The sequence below is a fragment of the Aspergillus saccharolyticus genome (genome assembly GCF_003184585.1).
Source record: "Aspergillus saccharolyticus JOP 1030-1 unplaced genomic scaffold BP01scaffold_19, whole genome shotgun sequence".
Lineage (NCBI taxonomy): Eukaryota > Fungi > Ascomycota > Eurotiomycetes > Eurotiales > Aspergillaceae > Aspergillus > Aspergillus saccharolyticus.
In genome coordinates, this window is record NW_020290629.1 from 115,155 (window position 1) to 134,944 (window position 19,790).

General features: G+C 51.9%; 4 protein-coding genes across 4 annotated transcripts; 2 read left to right on the plus strand and 2 right to left on the minus strand.

Annotated features, from left to right (window-relative positions):
• Positions 1-320: 320 nt before the first annotated feature.
• On the plus strand, positions 321-14,033 carry BP01DRAFT_416468 (dynein heavy chain). The gene is made up of 3 exons (XM_025579202.1): positions 321-778; positions 848-13,152; positions 13,229-14,033. The coding sequence occupies exons 1-3, from the start codon at positions 493-495 to the stop codon at positions 13,721-13,723; spliced, it is 13,086 nt and encodes a 4,361-aa protein (XP_025430521.1). The 5' UTR covers positions 321-492; the 3' UTR covers positions 13,724-14,033.
• A 361-nt stretch (positions 14,034-14,394) lies between these two features.
• BP01DRAFT_383414 (uncharacterized protein) lies at positions 14,395-15,407 on the minus strand (the record flags this gene model as incomplete). Its single annotated transcript, XM_025577424.1, has 8 exons — positions 14,395-14,445; positions 14,570-14,590; positions 14,678-14,695; positions 14,891-14,950; positions 15,016-15,103; positions 15,163-15,178; positions 15,236-15,267; positions 15,340-15,407. 8 exons carry the CDS (start codon positions 15,405-15,407, stop codon positions 14,395-14,397), a joined length of 354 nt encoding a protein of 117 aa, XP_025430522.1.
• Positions 15,408-15,748: 341 nt separating this feature from the next.
• BP01DRAFT_357519 (survival factor 1 family protein) lies at positions 15,749-17,332 on the minus strand. The gene is made up of 5 exons (XM_025575214.1): positions 17,157-17,332; positions 16,866-17,081; positions 16,366-16,790; positions 15,938-16,314; positions 15,749-15,886 (listed from the first exon to the last, which is right to left on the minus strand). The coding sequence occupies exons 1-5, from the start codon at positions 17,174-17,176 to the stop codon at positions 15,788-15,790; spliced, it is 1,137 nt and encodes a 378-aa protein (XP_025430523.1). The 5' UTR covers positions 17,177-17,332; the 3' UTR covers positions 15,749-15,787.
• Positions 17,333-17,664: 332 nt separating this feature from the next.
• BP01DRAFT_357521 (mitochondrial 54S ribosomal protein uL11m) lies at positions 17,665-18,512 on the plus strand. Its single transcript, XM_025575215.1, has 2 exons — positions 17,665-17,887; positions 18,014-18,512. The coding sequence occupies exons 1-2, from the start codon at positions 17,759-17,761 to the stop codon at positions 18,344-18,346; spliced, it is 462 nt and encodes a 153-aa protein (XP_025430524.1). The 5' UTR covers positions 17,665-17,758; the 3' UTR covers positions 18,347-18,512.
• Positions 18,513-19,790: the final 1,278 nt, after the last annotated feature.

Here is a 19,790-nt window from a genome sequence, read left to right on the forward strand (position 1 = left end):
TCCCTCCCGCCCCCTGAAGCTACCGCCTCTTGCCTGCCTTTACTGTAAGTCCAAGTCACCTGAACTTCTTTAAGAGATCCGCGTCCGCTGGTTGGGAAAAAATAAAAAGTAGTGCCTGGAAGACCAACAAACAAACAGAGGCCCGATTGGGGGATGCTCTGGTAAATAACACCACTTTTGAACTGTTTTATCACTGTGAATTCCTAAATCACTATTCCTTGCGCATCATCAACCCCCCTTCGTACTGCTTCACACTCATTCTTTGACCAACGACTCCGCCGTGGTCTTCTCTAGTTCCGACTATACAACAATACCTGGAGCTTGGTTTGATCCCGCGCTGCCGAACCGATACCACCGCGACTTTCCTCCCGTCAACAAATCCGCTTCTTCCGCTGACCCCCTCTCTTTCCTCCTAATTCTAACAACAAAACCCCCGTACTCACCTCCAACCTCTATGGTACCGGCGCGTCGTTGTACATAAACATCTAAGCTATGGAGGTTGTCAGTGCCGAGGTCTCCAACGGGGTCTCGCCATCGGCGCAGACGACAGCTTCGGTAGATCCGAGTGCTGTCATCCAGTATTTGATCGGCGTGTTGCAGGTGACTCTGGGCGCTCTGAAAACTGAGCTGGAAAGCACCGGAAGCTTGCTATCCGAGGCCAAATACAATGAGACTGTGCAGCGATGTTCCCGGTTTGCCTCAGAGTCGCAGGTCGCTCTCTATGTGCAGAAGGACCTGGTGCCCGCGGAGGAGGCCAACGGGGCCGACGTTGGCGAGGGTACGTCTTCCCCATCACGCCCCATGTTTTGTTGCGAATTAACCTCGATAACCAAGCTACTTGGCGCAGAAGCATCCAGTCACTACATGTACAGCCTCTCCGCCGAAATCTCCTCCGCCCCGACCACCGTCGCCTCCGTCGCCTTCATTAAGCGGCCCGCAGCCATCGATCCGTCGCTCCCCATTTCCTCGCAAATCCAGGTCATTAACCTGCCCGGTGTGGCAGCCTCAGGCACCGCCCCGGTCCAGCAAAGCAACTCCCTTTCACCCTACGAGATTCTACACCTGGTGCTTCACCATGCGCTCAGTCCCTACTTTGAAGCCTACACCCGCACCCAGGAGGTCGCTGGCGGATCTAAGCCTCGGACGGATACAGAAGTGAAGACTGGAATCCCTGGCACCAAGAAGAAGTTCGCGGAGCTAGAACTTGGACTCTTGCATCTGCAGCAGAATGTCGAGATCCCCGCCTTGAATCTGCCGCTTCATGAGGTAGTTCAAGGGGCGCTTCTCGAGGCCGAAAAGCGAGGAGTCCGGCCTTCAGTGGAGTTGATCAGCCCCACGATACTGGAGAGCAGCGCTTTCATTAACAGTATTCAGAACAATGTCAACGGCTGGATCAGGTCGATTCAGACCATCACCAAGATGTCTCGCGATGCCGACAGTGGATCAGCAGCTCAAGAGATCAGCTTCTGGCTGTCGATGGAGACTGCCCTCGAAGGTATTGAGGCTCAACTGCGCGGTGACGGCGTCCAGTTGACGATGGATATTCTTCGCCATGCCAAGCGTTACCAGGCGACTCTCAGTTTCGTCGCGGACACAGGTCTGCGGGAAGCCACTGATCTGGTACAGAAGTACAACCAGCTCATGCGGGACTTCCCGCTGGACGAGCTGTTGTCGGCAACTACGCTGCAGAAGGTCCAGGAGTCTCTTAACTTAATCTTCAACCACTTGAACAAGAAATTGAAGATTTGTCCCTATCCCATCAAGCGCGCACTTTCCTTGGTGGAGGCCATTTCCGGAGATCTGGACACAGCTATCCATTCCCTCCTCCATGGCCGCACTATCCTCCATCTGGACTATCGTGAATTTCGATCTCTGATGAAGACCGCCGGAGCCATCTGGAGAACCTGGGATGAGAATCTGAAGGAGTTCACCAATGTTGCTCGTGAGTCCACCAGACGCCGTAATGAGAAGTTCATTCCGATTAAGATCGCGGCACGGCACGAAAAGACCCTGGAGCGACTGAAGTATATCAACACTTTCAGAGTCAACCATGAGCAGCTCCAACGAACAATTGTGAACGTTCTCGGTCCAAAGACTACTTCTGCTGGAGACGCGGCCGCCGGAGCTGGTTCTGATGGGGCCGTCATTGTCGAGGAGATTGGTGATGTCGACGCTGTTGAAGAAGTCGCTCAAGCTTATGCAGCCCTGAAGAATGTCGACGTGCTGGACGTCTCTCCCGCTGGCACGCAGCAGTGGATCAAAGAAGAGATTGCCTACAATGAGCGTACGTCTCGAGTTGAGAACTCCATCATAGCCCGCCTTCGGGACCGTCTCGCTACGGCGAAGAACGCCAATGAGATGTTCCGTGTTTTCTCCAAGTTCAATGCTCTCCTCGTCCGCCCGAAGATTCGAGGTGCCATCGGTGAATACCAGACACAGCTCATCGAAAATGTCAAACAAGACATTTCTTCCTTGCATGAGCGCTTCAAGCAGCAGTATGGTCACTCCGAGGCCCATGCAATGGCGCAGTTACGTGATATGCCCCCTGTCTCGGGTGCCATCATTTGGGCACGTCAGATTGAGCATCAGTTGGACGGATACATGCGCAAGGTTGAGAATGTTCTTGGAGAGGACTGGCACCTCCACACAGAGGGACAGAAGCTTCAGGCGGAGAGCAATTTGTTCCGCAAGAAGCTAGACACGCGCCCAGTCTTTGAGTCGTGGCTTCAGGATGTCCAACGGCGGCATATCACCATTTCGGGCCGCCTTTTCAACATTGTCCGCAACCGTGCTGCTGGAAATACGCTGGAGCTTACTGTTAACTTTGATGCTCAAATCATTGCCTTGTTTAAAGAAGTAAGAAACCTTATCTGGCTCAATTTTCAGGTGCCCCACGCCGTGAGCAACATTTCCAAGGAAGCGAAGCGGGTCTATCCCTTTGCAATCAGCCTGATGGAGAGTGTGCGTACCCTGCTGCAAACAAATCGCTCGATCATGACCATGACTGAAGTCGCGATTCTGTTGAATGGATACGTCAACGATGCGCAAACCATGATCATCAAGGGTGTCCCCCTGAGATGGGAGTCGTTTGTTCATTCGTATGAGCTCCACGTCAAGCAGTCAGCGTTGGCGAACGGTGCCATCGAAGCAACCATTCCAACTAGAGGAGAGAGCAAGCATGTTCAATTCGTGCGGGAATTTGCTGGCTCAGCATCTGTACTTCAGTCAAAGACAGCGGTCTTGGCTTCAATCAATGAAAGTATTCAGAAGGCGATCCATGAGCTGAAAACGTGTCCCTATGATGCTGCTGCGTTTAGGCAACGCTTAGACGCTATTCAGGTTGCAGTCGATAAGCTGAATCTGGAGAATTATGTGAACCTTGGATTCTGGGTCGCCAACCTAAACCAGAAGATCGAAATGATCCTGCGCGAGCGGCTGCATCGTGCTATACGCGAATGGATTCTCTCGTTCCAGGACGCAACCGATAGTCAACACACCATGCAAGTGTCTAGTGGAGTACAGACCGGGGAAAATGAAGCCTCCTTATACAGTATCGAGTTTCCTGGTCTGGTCCATGAGATTTCCATGCGCAACCAGGTGCTCCACCTAGATCCGCCTCTGCAGTACGCTCGTGCAAGCTGGTTCGCTCATTTCGATAACTGGCTGGGTATCATCTGCAATCTCGAGAAGATCAAGTCGTCTAGATACCAGATCTCAATCGACGTGCAGAAGATCCAGCTCTCCGAGGCATGCTTCGCTACTCTCCCTCAGCATTGCACGAATGAGCTGAACCAGGTCTACAACGCAATCGAGTCGAGACTGAAGGATGTTTCGGCCTATGTCGACAAATGGCTGCAGTTCCAGTCCCTGTGGGACTTGCAGTCGGAACAAGTTTACGACATCCTCGGTGACGACCTATCTCAATGGTTGCAGCTCCTTCAGGAGATCAGAAAGAGTCGGGCCACCTTTGACACCTCGGAAGTGAGCCGGTCGTTCGGTAACATCAAGATTGACTACGAACAAGTTCAAACCCGTGTCAACTCTAAGTATGACCAGTGGCAGCATGAGATCCTGCTGAAGTTTGGGTCTAAGCTCGGAGGCCGAATGAGGGAGATTCATTCTGAGATTGCTACTGCCCGCCGGGACTTGGAGGGCCAAACTCTCGAGGCTGCCTCTACGGCGCATGCTGTCTCGTTCATCACGATCGTTCAGCAATGTAAGCGCAAGGCTAAGGTCTGGGAGCCCGAGGTCGATCTTTTCCGTCAAGGTCAAGCCACACTCGCTCGGCAGCGGTATCAGTTCCCCAGCGATTGGCTTCACGTTGAGAATGTTGATGGCGAGTGGGCAGCCCTGAATGAACTCCTTGCACGGAAGAGTAAGATTGTTCAGGATCAGACTGAAGGCCTACGTGCGAAGATTGCGGCCGAAGACAAGGTCATCGGTGACAAGATTACCGAGGTTATCAGCCAGTGGAACGAAGAGAAGCCTGTGTCCGGTACGATTCCGCCTGAGGAAGCGTCTCGCACCCTGAGCTCCTTTCAGTCTCGTTTGGAGTCTCTCCAGTCCGAGTATGAAATGGTTTCCAAAGCCAAAGAAGCTCTCGATCTTCCCGCGGGCGCTGAATCTGCTTTGCCAGCCATTCTAGAGGAAGTGCAAGATTTCATGTCTGTCTGGGCCGCTCTGTCGACCATCTGGAAGAGCCTAAATGATTTGAGAGATATGCTCTGGACGAGTGTGCAGCCGAGAAAGCTCCGCCAATCGATCGATGGATTGATCAAGATGACGAAGGAAATGCCCAGTCGCATGCGTCAATATGCTGCCTTTGAGCACATTCAAAATGTTCTCCGTCAGCTACTCAAAGTGAACCCTCTGCTTTCTGACATGAAGTCTGAGGCTGTTCGTGAGAGGCACTGGCACAAGATCTACAAAGCATTGAAGCCAGGCAAGAGGTTCTCCCTTGTCTCGTTGACACTGGGTGACGTGTGGGATCTGCAGCTCGCTGTTAGCGAGACGATTATCCGTAATATTATTGCGCAAGCGCAGGGTGAAATGGCGTTGGAAGAGTTCTTGAAATCAGTCCGCGAGACATGGCAGAACTACTCTCTCGACCTTGTCAACTACCAGAACAAATGCCGTCTCATTCGAGGGTTTGACGACCTGTTTGCCAAATGTAGCGAGAATCTGAACTCGCTTCAGGCGATGAAACATTCGCCCTACTACAAGGAGTTTGAAGAGGAGGCTTCTTCTTGGGAGGACAAACTGAACAGAGTGCATGTTCTCTTTGACGTCTGGATTGATGTTCAGAGACAGTGGGTTTACCTTGAAGGCGTTTTCACCGGCAATGCGGACATCAAGCACTTGCTGCCTCTTGAATCGAGCCGCTTCCAAAACATTAACTCTGAGTTCTTTGCTGTCATGAAGAAGGTGTACAAGTCACCTTTCGTTCTGGATGTCCTTGCCATTAATGGCGTCCAGAAGTCTTTGGAACGTCTGGCTGAGCTCCTGAACAAGATCCAAAAGGCCTTGGGAGAGTATCTCGAGCGTGAGCGTGTGTCATTCCCTCGTTTCTACTTCGTTGGTGACGAGGATCTGCTCGAAATCATTGGTAACTCTAATGACATCTTCCGCATCGCGAAACACTTCAAGAAGATGTTTGCTGGTCTCTCGGGCGTTCTGATGGACGACGAGAACAATATCCTTGGGTTCACTTCCAAGGAGGGCGAGGAAGTTCGACTCAAGAAGGAAATCAACCTGGTCAAGACGCCTAGAATCAACGACTGGCTGAGTGCAATTGAAAGCAACATGAAGTTGACCCTTGCTGAGCTCCTGGCGGAAGCAGTGGAACAGTTCGCGCCACTATACAATGCCTCAGAAGTTGACCACACCGCGTTCAATGAGTTCCTTGCCAACTATCCCGCGCAAATTGTTGTTCTTGCCAGTCAAGTCGTTTGGACCAGTGCTGTTCAGAAAGCCTTGGAGAACGGCGGAAGCACTCTCCCTGCTTTGTTTGATTCTCAAGTTCGAGTACTGGAGCTGTTGGCCGCCACGGTCCTCGGCGAGCTGGATGGAATCACCAGGAAGAAGTGTGAGCACATGATCACAGAATTTGTTCATCAACGAGATGTGATCTCCAAACTCATCTCCATGAATGCTTCCACCCCGACGCACTACCTGTGGCTCCTCCAGATGCGCTACGTCTACCATGCCGAAGGAGACTTCCTTCAGAGACTGTATGTCCACATGGCTAATGCGAAGTTGAACTACGGATTCGAATACCTAGGTGTTCCTGAACGCCTCGTCCGGACTCCTCTCACAGACCGTTGTTTCCTCACTCTCACACAAGCCCTGTGTCAGAGGCTGGGAGGGTCTCCTTATGGACCCGCCGGTACCGGAAAAACGGAGTCCGTCAAAGCACTTGGTCTTCAGCTGGGAAGATTCACTCTTGTCTTCTGCTGTGACGACACTTTCGACTTCCAGGCCATGGGTCGAATCTTCCTGGGTATCTGCCAAGTCGGAGCCTGGGGTTGTTTTGACGAGTTCAACCGTCTCGAAGAGAGAATCCTATCGGCCGTGTCTCAGCAGATCCAAAACATCCAGATTGGTCTTCGGACTGGCGAAGACGACGACAAAGCTCAGATTGAACTTGTTGGCAGACGCCTTTCTGTCAACCCTAACACGGGTATCTTCATCACCATGAACCCTGGCTATGCAGGACGTTCCAACCTCCCCGACAACTTGAAGAAACTCTTCAGGAGCGTGGCCATGTCCAAGCCGGACAAAGAGTTGATTACCGAAGTGATGCTTTTCTCCCAAGGTTTCAAACAAGCCAAGCTTCTGTCGAAACAGACTGTCCCTTTCTTCGACCACTGTTCCACTCAGTTGTCTAAGCAGGCCCACTACGATTTCGGTCTTCGTGCCCTCAAGAGCGTCTTGGTCAGTTCAGGAGGTCTGAAGCGTACCAGAATCGCCAGCTCAGATGGTGACCTGGGGCCGGATGAAATCATCGAGCCGCAAATCATTGTCCAGAGTTTGCGTGAAACGATTGCCCCCAAGCTGGTCCGTGAGGATGTGGATAGGATGCTTGAGATCCAGAGACAAGATTTTGCCGGTGTCGAATACGTGCCTGCTAATTATGAGAAGCTCACTGCAGCCGTTCGTGAAATCGCCAAGGAGCAACATTATGTCGACAGCGAAATGTGGATCACAAAAGCCCTGCAGCTCTACCAAATCCAAAGTATTCATCACGGTGTGATGATGGTGGGCAAGTCGGGTTCCGGCAAATCTGCTGCATGGAAGATTCTCCTGCAGGCCCTCCAGCGCATCGAAAATGTCGAAAGTGTTTCTCACATCATCGATTCCAAGGTCATGTCCAAGGAAGCACTGTATGGTAGCCTGGATCCGACTACTAGGGAGTGGACCGATGGTCTCTTCACTGGTATCCTCAGAAAGATTGTGGACAACCTTCGAGGCGAGGACGCGAAGCGTCACTGGATTGTCTTCGATGGTGATGTGGATCCAGAGTGGGTAGAAAACTTGAACAGTGTTTTGGATGACAACAAGCTCCTGACCCTTCCGAATGGAGAACGTCTGAATCTGCCACCCAATGTCCGGATCATGTTTGAAGTGGAAAGCCTGAAGTACGCGACGTTGGCCACGGTCAGTCGCTGTGGTATGGTCTGGTTCAACGACGACACGGTTACGCCTTCCATGATGATCTCGAATTATGTCGAGTCGCTTCGGACCCGAACATTCGAGGATCTTGACGACGACAGTGCTCCTGCTGGCCAAGTAGCAATCAAGACCCAGGACGCCCAGGAGATGCTTTCCAACATTCTCAAACATCTGTTGCAGACTGATGAGCTTGTCCTGAAGTCTCTCGAAGAGGCTAAGAATTACAACCACATCATGGAGTTTACCAGTATCCGTGCGTTGAACACTTTGTTCAGTCTCCTCAACAAGGCTTGTCGGAATGTTCTCGAATACAATATCCAGCACGTTGATTTCCCTCTGGACTACGAGCAAATTGAGGCCTATATCTCCAAGAAGCTTCTCCTTGCGCTTGTGTGGTCATTTACGGGTGATTGCCCGCTGGCGGACCGCAAAGCCTTTGGTCAATTTGTGTCTGCTTTGACAACAACCGATCTCCCTCTTGACGGCTCGTCGTCTATCATCGACTTCGATATCACTTTGCCTAAGGCTGAGTGGACTAGCTGGCAATCCCAAGTGCCCACTGTTGAGATCAACACACATTCCATCACTCAAACCGATGTGGTCATTCCGACGGTGGATACTGTTCGCCACGAGGACGTCTTGTACTCCTGGCTCGCGGAGCACAAACCTTTGCTTCTGTGTGGTCCTCCGGGTTCCGGTAAAACTATGACACTGTTTGCTGCCCTTCGGAAGTTGCCCAACATGGAGGTTGTTGGTCTCAACTTCTCCAGCGCGACGACTCCTGATCTTTTGGTCAAGACTTTCGAGCAGTACTGTGAGTACAAGAAGACTCTCAATGGCGTTGTCATGTCTCCAAACCAGATTGGCCGCTGGCTGGTCATCTTCTGTGACGAAATCAACTTGCCTGCGCCCGATAGATATGGAACCCAGCGTGCGATCTCCTTCCTGCGCCAGCTTGTCGAGCAGAATGGCTTCTGGAGAACCTCAGACAAGACCTGGGTCACCCTCGATCGTATTCAGTTTGTCGGTGCATGTAACCCTCCCACCGATGCAGGACGTACTGCTATGGCCGAACGTTTCTTGCGTCATGCTCCCCTTATCATGGTTGATTACCCTGGAGAGATCTCACTCATGCAGATCTATGGGACCTTCAACTCTGCAATTCTTAAGATTCTTCCTTTGTTGCGCGGATATTCCGAGTCCCTTACGAAAGCCATGGTTCGATTCTACCTGGAGTCGCAAACCAGATTCACGCCAAAGATTCAGCCGCACTACGTTTACTCGCCGCGTGAGCTTACGAGATGGGTTCGTGGTGTCTATGAGGCTATCAAACCACTTGAAACTCTCTCTGTCGAGGGTCTTGTTCGTATTTGGGCGCACGAAGCATTGCGTCTCTTCCAGGATCGACTTGTGACGGAAGAGGAGCGAGGCTGGACCGCGGACGCTGTGCGCCGTATTGCACTTGACAACTTCCCTACCATTGATGAAGAGCAAGCTCTGAAGGGTCCGATCCTGTTTTCCAACTGGCTTTCCAAGAACTATGTTCCCGTCGAGCAAGAGCGCCTGCGTGACTTTGTCAAGGCACGTCTCAAGACATTCTGTGAGGAAGAAGTTGACGTGCCTCTCGTTCTGTTCAACGACGTGCTTGAGCATGCCTTGCGCATTGACAGAGTTTTCCGCCAACCTCAGGGCCATCTCATTCTCATTGGTGTTAGCGGAAGTGGTAAGACCACGCTGTCGCGTTTTGTTGCCTGGATGAACGGCCTGAAAGTGTTCCAGATCAAGGTGCATGGAAAGTATTCTTCGGAAGATTTCGATGATGACCTTCGAACTGTTCTTCGCCGCGCGGGTTGCAGAGGTGAGAAGATCTGTTTCATCATGGACGAAGCAAACGTTCTTGACTCCGGATTCCTCGAACGTATGAACACTCTCCTTGCCAACGCCGAGGTTCCGGGCTTGTTCGAGGGCGACGAGTTCTCCTCCTTGATGACCGCTTGTAAGGAGGGTGCCCAGCGTCAAGGTCTTCTTCTCGACAGCCAGGAAGAATTGTACAAGTGGTTCACACAGCAGATTGTCAAGAATCTTCACGTTGTGTTCACCATGAATCCGCCGGAGGAAGGATTGTCATCTAAGGCCGCAACCAGTCCCGCGCTGTTCAACAGATGCGTTCTCAACTGGATGGGTGACTGGTCTGACCAGGCTCTGTTCCAAGTTGGCTCTGAACTCACGCAGTCGGTCGACTTGGACAAGCCAAACTTCGTGGCTCCTGATAGCATCCCCGTGGCTTACCGCGAGCTCAGCCTACCTGCATCTCACCGCGATGCGGTTGTCAATTCTATGGTCTACATCCACTACTCGCTACAGAGATTCAACCAGCGCTTGCAAAAACAACAAGACCGGACTACATACCTTACTCCTCGTCACTATCTCGATTTTGTCGCCCAGTATGTCAAACTCTTCAATGAGAAGCGTGAGGATCTGGAAGAGCAGCAGAGACACTTGAACGTCGGTCTCGAGAAGCTGCGCGATACTGTCGACAAGGTCCGCGATCTTCGAGCCAGTCTTGCTCAAAAGAAGACGCAGTTGGAGAAGAAAGACACGGAAGCCAACGAGAAGCTGCAGCGCATGGTTGCCGATCAACGAGAGGCCGAGCAGCGTAAAGCTATTTCTCTCGAGGTTCAAGCGGCCTTGGAGAAGCAGGAGAAGGAGGTTGCGCTCCGAAAAGAGGTCGTCCTGAACGACCTTGCTAGAGCGGAACCTGCCGTGTTGGAGGCTCAAAAGAGTGTCAGCAATATCAAGCGTCAGCATCTGACGGAAGTCCGTTCGATGGGCAACCCCCCTGCCAGTGTTCGACTTGCCATGGAGGCTGTCTGCGCTCTGCTGAATAATAAGACCGACAGCTGGAAGAGTATTCAGGGTGTCATTCGCAAGGATGACTTCATTGCAAGCATCGTCAACTACAACAACGAGAAGCAAATGACGAAGCAGCTCAGAGTAAAGATGCAAGCCGAATTCCTTTCGAAGGAGGACTTCACTTACGAAAGAGTGAACCGCGCCAGTAAGGCTTGTGGTCCTCTTGTGCAGTGGGTTGAAGCGCAAGTCAATTACTCCGAGATCTTGGATCGCGTTGGACCTCTCCGGGAGGAGGTCGACCAGCTCGAGGAGCAGGCTCTCCAGACCAAGGCTGAGGCCCAAACCATCGACAATACCATCCGGGATCTTGAAAGCAGTATCGCGACCTATAAGGCAGAGTATGCCGCACTCATCAGTGAGACTCAGGCTATCAAGACAGAAATGGCAAGAGTGCAGTTCAAGGTCGACCGCAGTGTTCGTTTGTTGGACAGTCTCTCGTCGGAACGCATCAGATGGGAAGAGGGAAGCAAATCATTCGAGACGCAAATTAGCACCCTTGTAGGTGATGTGCTTATCGCCGCAGCCTTCCTTGCTTATGCTGGTTTCTACGATCAGCAGTTCCGCAAAGCCATGATCGATGAGTGGGTCAACCAGCTGCAGCAATCAGGCATCAGCTTCAAGCCACACAATCCTATAACCGAATACCTGTCCAATGCCGACGAACGCCTGACCTGGCAGGATCACTCGTTGCCGGTTGATGACCTCTGCACTGAGAACGCCATCATCCTCAAGCGCTACAACAGATACCCTCTTATCATCGATCCTTCTGGCCGCGTTACGGAGTTCTTGGAGAAAGAAAGCACCGATCGGAAACTCACGGTTACGAGCTTCTTGGACGATTCTTTTGTCAAGCAACTGGAAAGTGCTCTGCGGTTTGGCAACCCCATTCTTATTCAAGACGCCGAGCATCTGGATCCCATCCTGAACCATGTTCTCAACAAGGAATACCAGAAGACCGGTGGCCGTGTGCTCATTCAACTCGGCAAGCAGGAGATTGACTTTTCCCCCTCGTTCAAGCTGTTCCTCTCCACCAGGGATCCGTCTGCCTCCTTCCCTCCGGATGTCTGCAGTCGAACCACTTTTGTCAATTTCACGGTCACGCAGAGCAGCTTGCAGACGCAGTCTCTCAATGAGGTTCTGAAGTTTGAGCGCCCTGATGTCGATGCCCGGCGGACCGATCTGGTCAAATTGCAAGGCGAGTTCAAAATCCATCTTCGTCAGCTTGAAAAGCGACTCTTGCAAGCGCTCAACGAGTCCCGCGGCAATATCCTGGACGATGATAACGTCATCGAGACGCTCGAGACATTGAAGAAGGAAGCAGCGGAGATCTCCAAGAAAATGTTGGAGACCGAGGGCGTCATGACAGAGGTCGAGAATATCACGCTCAACTATAGCATCATTGCCCGCTCTTGCAGTGCTGTCTTTGCCGTGCTGGAGCAACTTCATCATATCAACCATTTCTACCAGTTCTCCCTGCAGTTCTTTGTGGATATTTTCAACTCCGTCTTGTACCAAAACAAGCGTCTGGCCCAAGAGAAAGACCATGCTGCACGCGTTCAGATCATCCTTCGGGACTTGTTCGTGACGACTTATCAGCGTACCTCGCTTGGATTGATTCAGAAGGACCGCATCACGTTGGCGATGCTCCTTGCTCAAGCCGCACCCTACGCCATGGATAAGAGTCTTATCGACATGATTCTGGATGAGTCGATGGAGGGCGTGGACCTTTCTACAGTCCCTGAGCGCAAGGATGAGACGTTGAACAAAATCTCCAACATGTCCATCTTCAAGTCAACCTTCCCGGCGATCATTCAAGAGCAGTGGGACCAATTCCTTGGCGAGGAGTTGGCGGAGAATTTCATTCCTACTGTGTGGGACGACAACACGGAGAATCTGGACAAGCTGCTTCGGTCACTCTTGCTGGTGAAGCTGTGCAGGATGGACAGGTTCGTTCCCACTGCAGAGCGCTTCATCGAGGCCGTCTTTGGTCGGGAGTTGTTCGAGGGAAGCACGGATCTGAAGGATATTGTCGACCAGGTCACGGCCACGACGCCAATTTCTCTGAGCTCGAGTCCTGGCTTCGACGCGAGCTACAAGGTCGACGCCCTTGTCGAACGTATGGACGCCACGTGCGCGAACATTGCCATGGGATCCAACGAAGGTCTGGAAAGTGCCGACAAGGCAATCAGCAACGCGGCCGCCGCTGGCACCTGGGTTCAAGTCAAGAACGTCCACCTGGCGCCGTCCTGGCTGCAGAGTCTGGAGAAACGATTGGAATCACTCAAGCCCCACAAGGATTTCCGCCTGTTCCTGTCGATGGAATCCAGTCCGAAGATCCCCGTCAACCTCCTGCGTGCCTCGCGCGTGCTCATGTACGAGCAGCCCGCTGGAGTCCGCGCCAACATGAAGGACTCGTTATCGTCCCTGTCCACCCGAGCATCCAAGGCCCCGGTCGAAAAGGCCCGGGTGTACTTGCTGCTGTGTTTCCTCCACGCCGTGGTGCAGGAAAGACTCCGTTATGCCCCTAATCTGGGATGGAAGGGCTTCTGGGAGTTCAATGACAGCGATGTAAGTTTGATTTCCCCGTCTCCCACCACCAAAAAAAGCCCCTACTAACCCGTTCCCCCTCTTCTCTTCGCCGCAGTACGAATGCTCCGCCCACATCATCGACTACTGGGTCGACACCGTCGCCCAAGGCCGCTCCAACGTTGCCCCACAGAAACTACCGTGGGAAATGATCCGCACCCTCGTGACCGAAACCTACGGCGGCAAAGTCGACGACCAGGGCGACTTCAACCAGCTGGAGTCGCTGGTCACCGACCTCCTCACCCCCGCCGCCTTTGAGGACGAGCACACAATCGTCAACGCCAGTAGTAGTGGTGGTGGTGGTGGTGGTGGTGGTGATTCCGACGGCGGTAACGGAGGAGGCGGCAGCCTCGTTCTCCCGAGTGGGACTAGCATCCGCGACTTCGTCGACTGGGTCAATAAGCTCCCCGAGCGCGAGCCCCCGACTTACTTGGGCTTGCCGGCCAACGCGGAGAAGTTGTTGCTGGTCGGCCACGGAAAGAAGATGATTTCGGATTTGGCCAAGGTGACGACCTTGTTGGATGAGGGGGAGCAGTTGATGATTGAGTCTTAGGTTGTGATGAATCGGCGGAAGACTTTCTGGGGGGGAGGGTTGAACTTTTGAGAATTGGGAGTGGCAGTGTGTCTGGGAAGCTGGGGTTATTGGATGCGTTGATTTGGTTCACTTTCAGGGGGTGGATGGATGGATGATGGATGGTTCTGTTCTACTCCTGTCTTTCTTACCACTACTTAATCTGTTCGGATTGGAGGATGTGAAACTACGCTAGAATTGGGGAAGAAGAGAGGTAAAGGATTTTAGATCGGGGGAGGGGAGAGGAATGATTGTATTTTAGATGTGTACTGTACTGTACAAATCCTATCTTATGTCTTGTGAAGAAACTGTTTGAGCAAATTCATTTCGATGTGCACTTATAGAAAGTACACACTGCCAGGTAGTGGCTGAACCTCACTGGAGACCAAAGCGGAGAGGATGTATGTAGTTGTTAGCGAATCAACTGAAGCAGAAGCATCCAATCGACGAGGGTTCTCAATGATCCCAAGCAACAAGTAACGAGCAACGAGCAACGAGCAACAAGTAACAAGCAGCACGGAACAGAAGGTTAACAGTCAGACCCAGAGCCCATACAGATTGCAAGTCCAAAGACTACCTCTTCCTCCGCAAGAAAACAGAACAAGGAATTAGCCAAGTGTTTATCATAGGTGAAGCAATCCCTGTCCTCAAATTCAGGTGTAGGCGAAGTGTAGATGCAGATGCGCGAGAGGGCAAATGTTGAACTAGTTAAATCCGTAGATCGGGCTTCCCATCTAGCGTATCTGTTAGTTGTGGTCGATTTGACCCTGTCTGGACCTGGAGGGACTGGTTATATGGGAGAAGGGATTTGCTTTCTTGCTTGCTTACCTGGTTGAGCACGAAGACCACCTGTGTCCAGGAATTGCAATTGAAGGTAGTTAGTCCTATGTGGTGGTATCCCATCTCTTGCTCTTGGGGTCTTGGGATGGTTCTTACATCTTTAGAAGTCACGACCTGTTCACAATTTGTTCGTTACATTAGCTGATTTCTGTCGGGGATCGGGGAGAAGATCATAGACTCATAGACAGGAGAAGCAAATCAGGGTCCAGCACAAGACAAACGGGCAAGGTATAGTCCAACCCTCAGGACAAAACACAGCTGTGATTGTGGCACACGAAGGAGTAAAAGAAATCTCAAGCAGAAACATACCTTACGCTCATGTCCCGGAGTAGTGGCGCTGTCCATGACATGCACGATGCGGCGTATTATCTATAGATATGATCAGTATCTAGAGGGCGCAAGATGCGCTATCCCTCAAAGCATATTCAGCTTACTTCGGTCAGCTTATCTTTGAGAGCTTTGCGAGCCTCGTCATAAATAGTGCCGCTAATGCGCGCGACTCCACCACGACGGGCGAGGCGGCTAGCGTTTGACATGGAAGTTAGTCTGGTGTGGCTTCCTGATGTTGAGAAGATGCATACCGAAGGGCAGGACGAGCTCATGATCTGTTAGTATAGTCACCATCCTCATCGGCGTGGACAGTTGTTGACTTACTGACACCCTGGATATTGTCACGCTGGAGCTTCCTGTGGGATCATAGTTAGTAGATAAGAAGGTATGAACAGGTGAGAACTGCCACAGAGGCCATCACAAGGTACCGAAACTTCTTCCTCGGTGGGAGGAAACTCTTGTGTTTTCCACTTTTCGTGAGTAGTTTCACGTCCATTTTTAGAGTCTCCAAGGTTGACAGGCAGTATTAGAAGAGCAGGTGGTTTGGTCAACTCTGGAAAGGAGATTTGACTAAATGCAAAGAGTGGATGTGGATGGTTTACAGGTCTCAGGACGGAGTCTCAGGAAGAAGAAATATCTGTGTTGTGAAGTGTTGTGCTGAACGACGATGTCATCGAGGGGAAGTCTCGGCGTGGCACCCAAGGGTGACACTCAAACAAAACAATCACACATAACAGTAACATTAAATATCGTGGATAAATTTATAGGCTATTAGAATCAATATCTCGTTGCGGTGCGTGTGGATGCATCAAAGAGGAGTGTGAGAATAAACACCATTCAGAACGCCTGGTCAAGGTCCGAAATCAAGGCCTCCATCTATGAAATAAAAGTCGCCTCGGAGAACAAGGTACCCTCCTCGGTGATTTCTTCATCGCCGATCTTGAGCTTCAAAGACAGCTTCTCCTGGGGAGAGTACTATAACTTGTTAGTTCGTCGACCAGACATGAATGACCACTCGATACATACCTGGAAGATGTACGGCCGGGTGCCCGCGACACTACCCGCAATGGTCTTAATGAAGCCGGGAACCTCGGCCATCACATCAATCCGGTCCAGTCGGTTGCCCAGAGCTCCGTCGACCTCAGCATGGACCTCCTTGCCATCCTTGGACTTGCCCTCCCAGACCCACTTGATGGACTTGGGCTCGGGCCAGTCACTCTCGGCATCTTGGTTAGATTCCGTGTGGGTAGCTGTGTTAGTGCTGCCGGCATAGACGATCTCTCCGTCCTTGACGATACCACCAACGTTGACCACAGTTGATCCATAAGAGGGAGGCGTCGTGTATTCCATCATGACGGCGGAGTAAGTAGGCGTCTGGAAGTTGAGGAAGTTCCATCTCGCAGCTGTCCTTTGTTAGAATGCACGTCTATGTACCACCCGCAAAGTTCACTTACCCGCGTGGTGAGGCTTCATGCCCTGAAGCGCGTGGATGAACAGACCGCGACCCTTGAGGTCAAAGTTCTGCTCCTTGGTGGTGATGGTACCCTCCACGGCGCAACGAGGCCAGAAAGCGTGGCTCATCGAGCCCCAGGGGTTCTGGGGATCAGTGCCAAAATATGAAGTGCCATCTTTGCCAACAACGAAACCCGGAGCAGTGCGCTTGAACGTCAAATTCACCAGGCTGTCCTCATTCACAGCCGATTTGATCGTGTAGGTATCTCCTTCCTCATTCAGCGTCACAGCAAGGTTATCGGCGCCAAAGGAAAGCATGCTCTCGTCGAACATGAAGTTGGAGAGGGGGTCGGAGTGCCAATTGTGGGGGGCATCACCCTTCAGGTTAAAGATCTTGGAGGTGAACTGAGCGGTAGTATGGATGCCACTAGTTCCGAGCAGATTCCAGAGTCAGTGATGCTGGCGACTAATAATAAGCGTGCCAAAGGGGCTTCCCACTCACACAATGTTGCTGTAGATGACCTGACACAAGGCGAGGGTACCATTGTCGCCCATGACATAGAAGACGTGGGTCTCGACGTTGGTATATTGGTGAGCACGCCAGCGGAGATCATCCTTGGTGAGTTCAGTGTAAGGGGTTTCCTGCGCCTGCTGAGCCACCGATCTGATCGCCTCCGGGCCATAGATCGGTTCCTGAGTACCAGCAACGCTGGCGAGACTAAATAGTGCAAGTGGTTAGTATATGAGGGAACACTAAGCTAGCAGCTGAGACGGTCAGCACAAATCGACGTACGTAGACTTGAGCCAATTCATGATGAGGTTCCTTTGTATGAGAGAGACAGGAAAAGAGTAAGGAGGTGTGTGTGTGTAAGAGCAGATGAAGCACAGGCGGTGGGGGGGGGGCGAGGAGGAGAAAAGAGCAGGAGGGATTGAAAGGTGGGCGGGCACTGGAAATCGATAGCCGGCGGGGCCTAAATAGGGTCGATCACCGTCTGGGTCCCGGAGCAGGTGGTGTGAGAGATGAGGAAGGACCGGGTTGATCGAGAATTGGTGGAGCGACCAAATTGAAGTGAGGAGAAGTTGAGAACAGACGCTATGAAGCCCACGACCTCAAAGAGCTGGCAGTGAGCAGGAAATTCATAGATTGTCGACAGGCAAGTATGGAGGAAGAATGACGTCCGCATTGAAGGTCGGGATGGATTCGCTTCTCGCCCAAACGGCAAGAAACTCCGGTCCCCGCCGCCTCCTTTCCTCTTTGGGAACCCCAAGAAAAGTTCCAGTTCTGAAGGCCGGCATCCAGAGTCGTGATTCATGATTCATGGAACTTGTTGTGTTGATTGTCCCTCTCAATTCAACCTTGAATATCTGTCATCCACTCCCCGATAGTTATCCATCATGGCGAAAAAGGCATTGGCTAAGGATCAGATTGTGAAGCTGATCGTGGGAGCTGGTCAGGCCAGCCCCAGTCCTCCTGTCGGTCCGGCCCTGGGTAGTAAGGGTGTCAAGAGTATGGATTTTTGTAAGGTGAGTGCAAGATCCACATTGAAGCTCTGCTGTGCTGTTTCGCGATTCTACCAGCTTGGGTTATGTGTAGCCAAACCCATGGTCGGGCGAAAGAGTACACATGGCTTACGAGTATCCGCTATCTAGGAGTTCAACGCTCGCACTGCACACATCAACACCGGGGTCCCCGTCCCGGCCCTCGTCACCGTCCGTCCTGATCGTTCATTTTTCTTCGATCTCCGGACCCCGACCACCACCTACCTCCTCCTGCAAGCTGCCAACGTCGAGCCGCGCAAGAACCGCATTCGCGGTGCACAAAACCCCGGCCACGAGACCGTCGGCACGATCTCCCTCAAGCACGTCTACGAAATCGCCAAGATCAAGCACTCCGAGACGAGACTGTCGGGCCTGAGTTTGCAGGGTATGTGCAAGAGCGTCATCGCCCAGGCCAAGTCCATTGGCGTGGAGGTTGTACCGTGAAGGGCAGGCCGGGGAGGTCATTGAGATTGATTTAACTGTATTGTATATGGGATCACTTGCTACCGGGCGATTGTTGCTCGCTATCTGGGACTGATGATCATGGCGTTCTTGGGGGCCTGGGTCTGTTGCCATTTGTATTATAGGCATTGCATGTGATATAGAAAGCGTTGGCTGGTGCCTGAAGCGTTCTACCTCAAAGCCCGATCCTACTTTGCAAAGCGTAAGGGCTTACTGGGTGGTCCACAGAGTCCACAACCACTGGTCGGTTAAGGTAAGAGAGTACTAGTAGTATTGCATGATGAGGAGGAGTCGGTCTTGGCTCAAGCAAAGAGACTCCTCCGTGTTACCGACAGAACTACCACCGTCACTGCGCCAAGCTCTTTCCGCCGTTCATGGAGCAACCTGAGAGCGGAAAGGAAGGTAAGTCAGAGACGAGGTGCGAGTCGCAAGGGGCCAAGAGGCGGACAAGACTGCACCCGGTGTAATGAGGCATTAAACAGTCGTCTGTCAATTCCGCCAAGTAAGGCCAAGAGGAGGAGTTGACGCAACCTCGTAGCTATCCCAGTATCGATCACTGCGATCGCCTAGGATACAGCGGACCTTGTTGAATTTGAAGGGTCACCGAGGGAGGCAGTGCAATCATTCCAGGCTGGGCTATAGCACTTGATTACTTGGCGAGCGCGGAAATAGCCCATCTCAGGCAAGTTTTGATGATCATATTATGCTTGGCATTCCTTGCCTCTCTATTTCCGGCGGTGCTTTGTGCTCTGCATTTTTCTGGTTTGATGTCTGATCTACGGAAGGACGATGAAGTGGAAGTTGCAGCGACTGTAGGTCGAGAGCAAGGAGAGGGAGGCTGCAGCAGTCATAGCGGAAATCCAATTCCTCGATCTCTAGTCATCTGGCGATGATCGTTGCAGGGGAGATCGGAAGATGGTGATTATAGCCTAAAGGGATCCGCACCGACAGGGATGTGATGGATGGATTGATTGATTGATTGATTGATTTGATTGATGGATTGATGGATTGATCCGGCCGTGTCTACTCCGTAAGGCTGCCGTTGAGCTGCCTATATCTCCCTGTGCTGGAAGGAACTTGGATCTTCCTCCATCTTCTGGGAGAGATACCAGTTCCAAGTACCATAAGAATTGTCTCTACTAGTTTCCCAGGTAGGACTGTCAGTTCATGTTCAATTGGTTTCCCAGAGGGGTCATAGGCTATAGGCCATAGGGGAAGCAGATGCAAGGATATTGGAAGATAGGTGGTATTGATAGATACGATGGATACGGAATTTGTGGGGACGAATTAATCATGGTTCAATCCGGCGGGGGGGACCGATCAAATAATCATGTGCAGAGCAGGGAAGGGGCTGGTTTTAAGCCCACCCCAGTCGCGATCCAGAAGAATCTAGCGGGGTACTTTCTTCTTCCCATGTCTGTCCTTA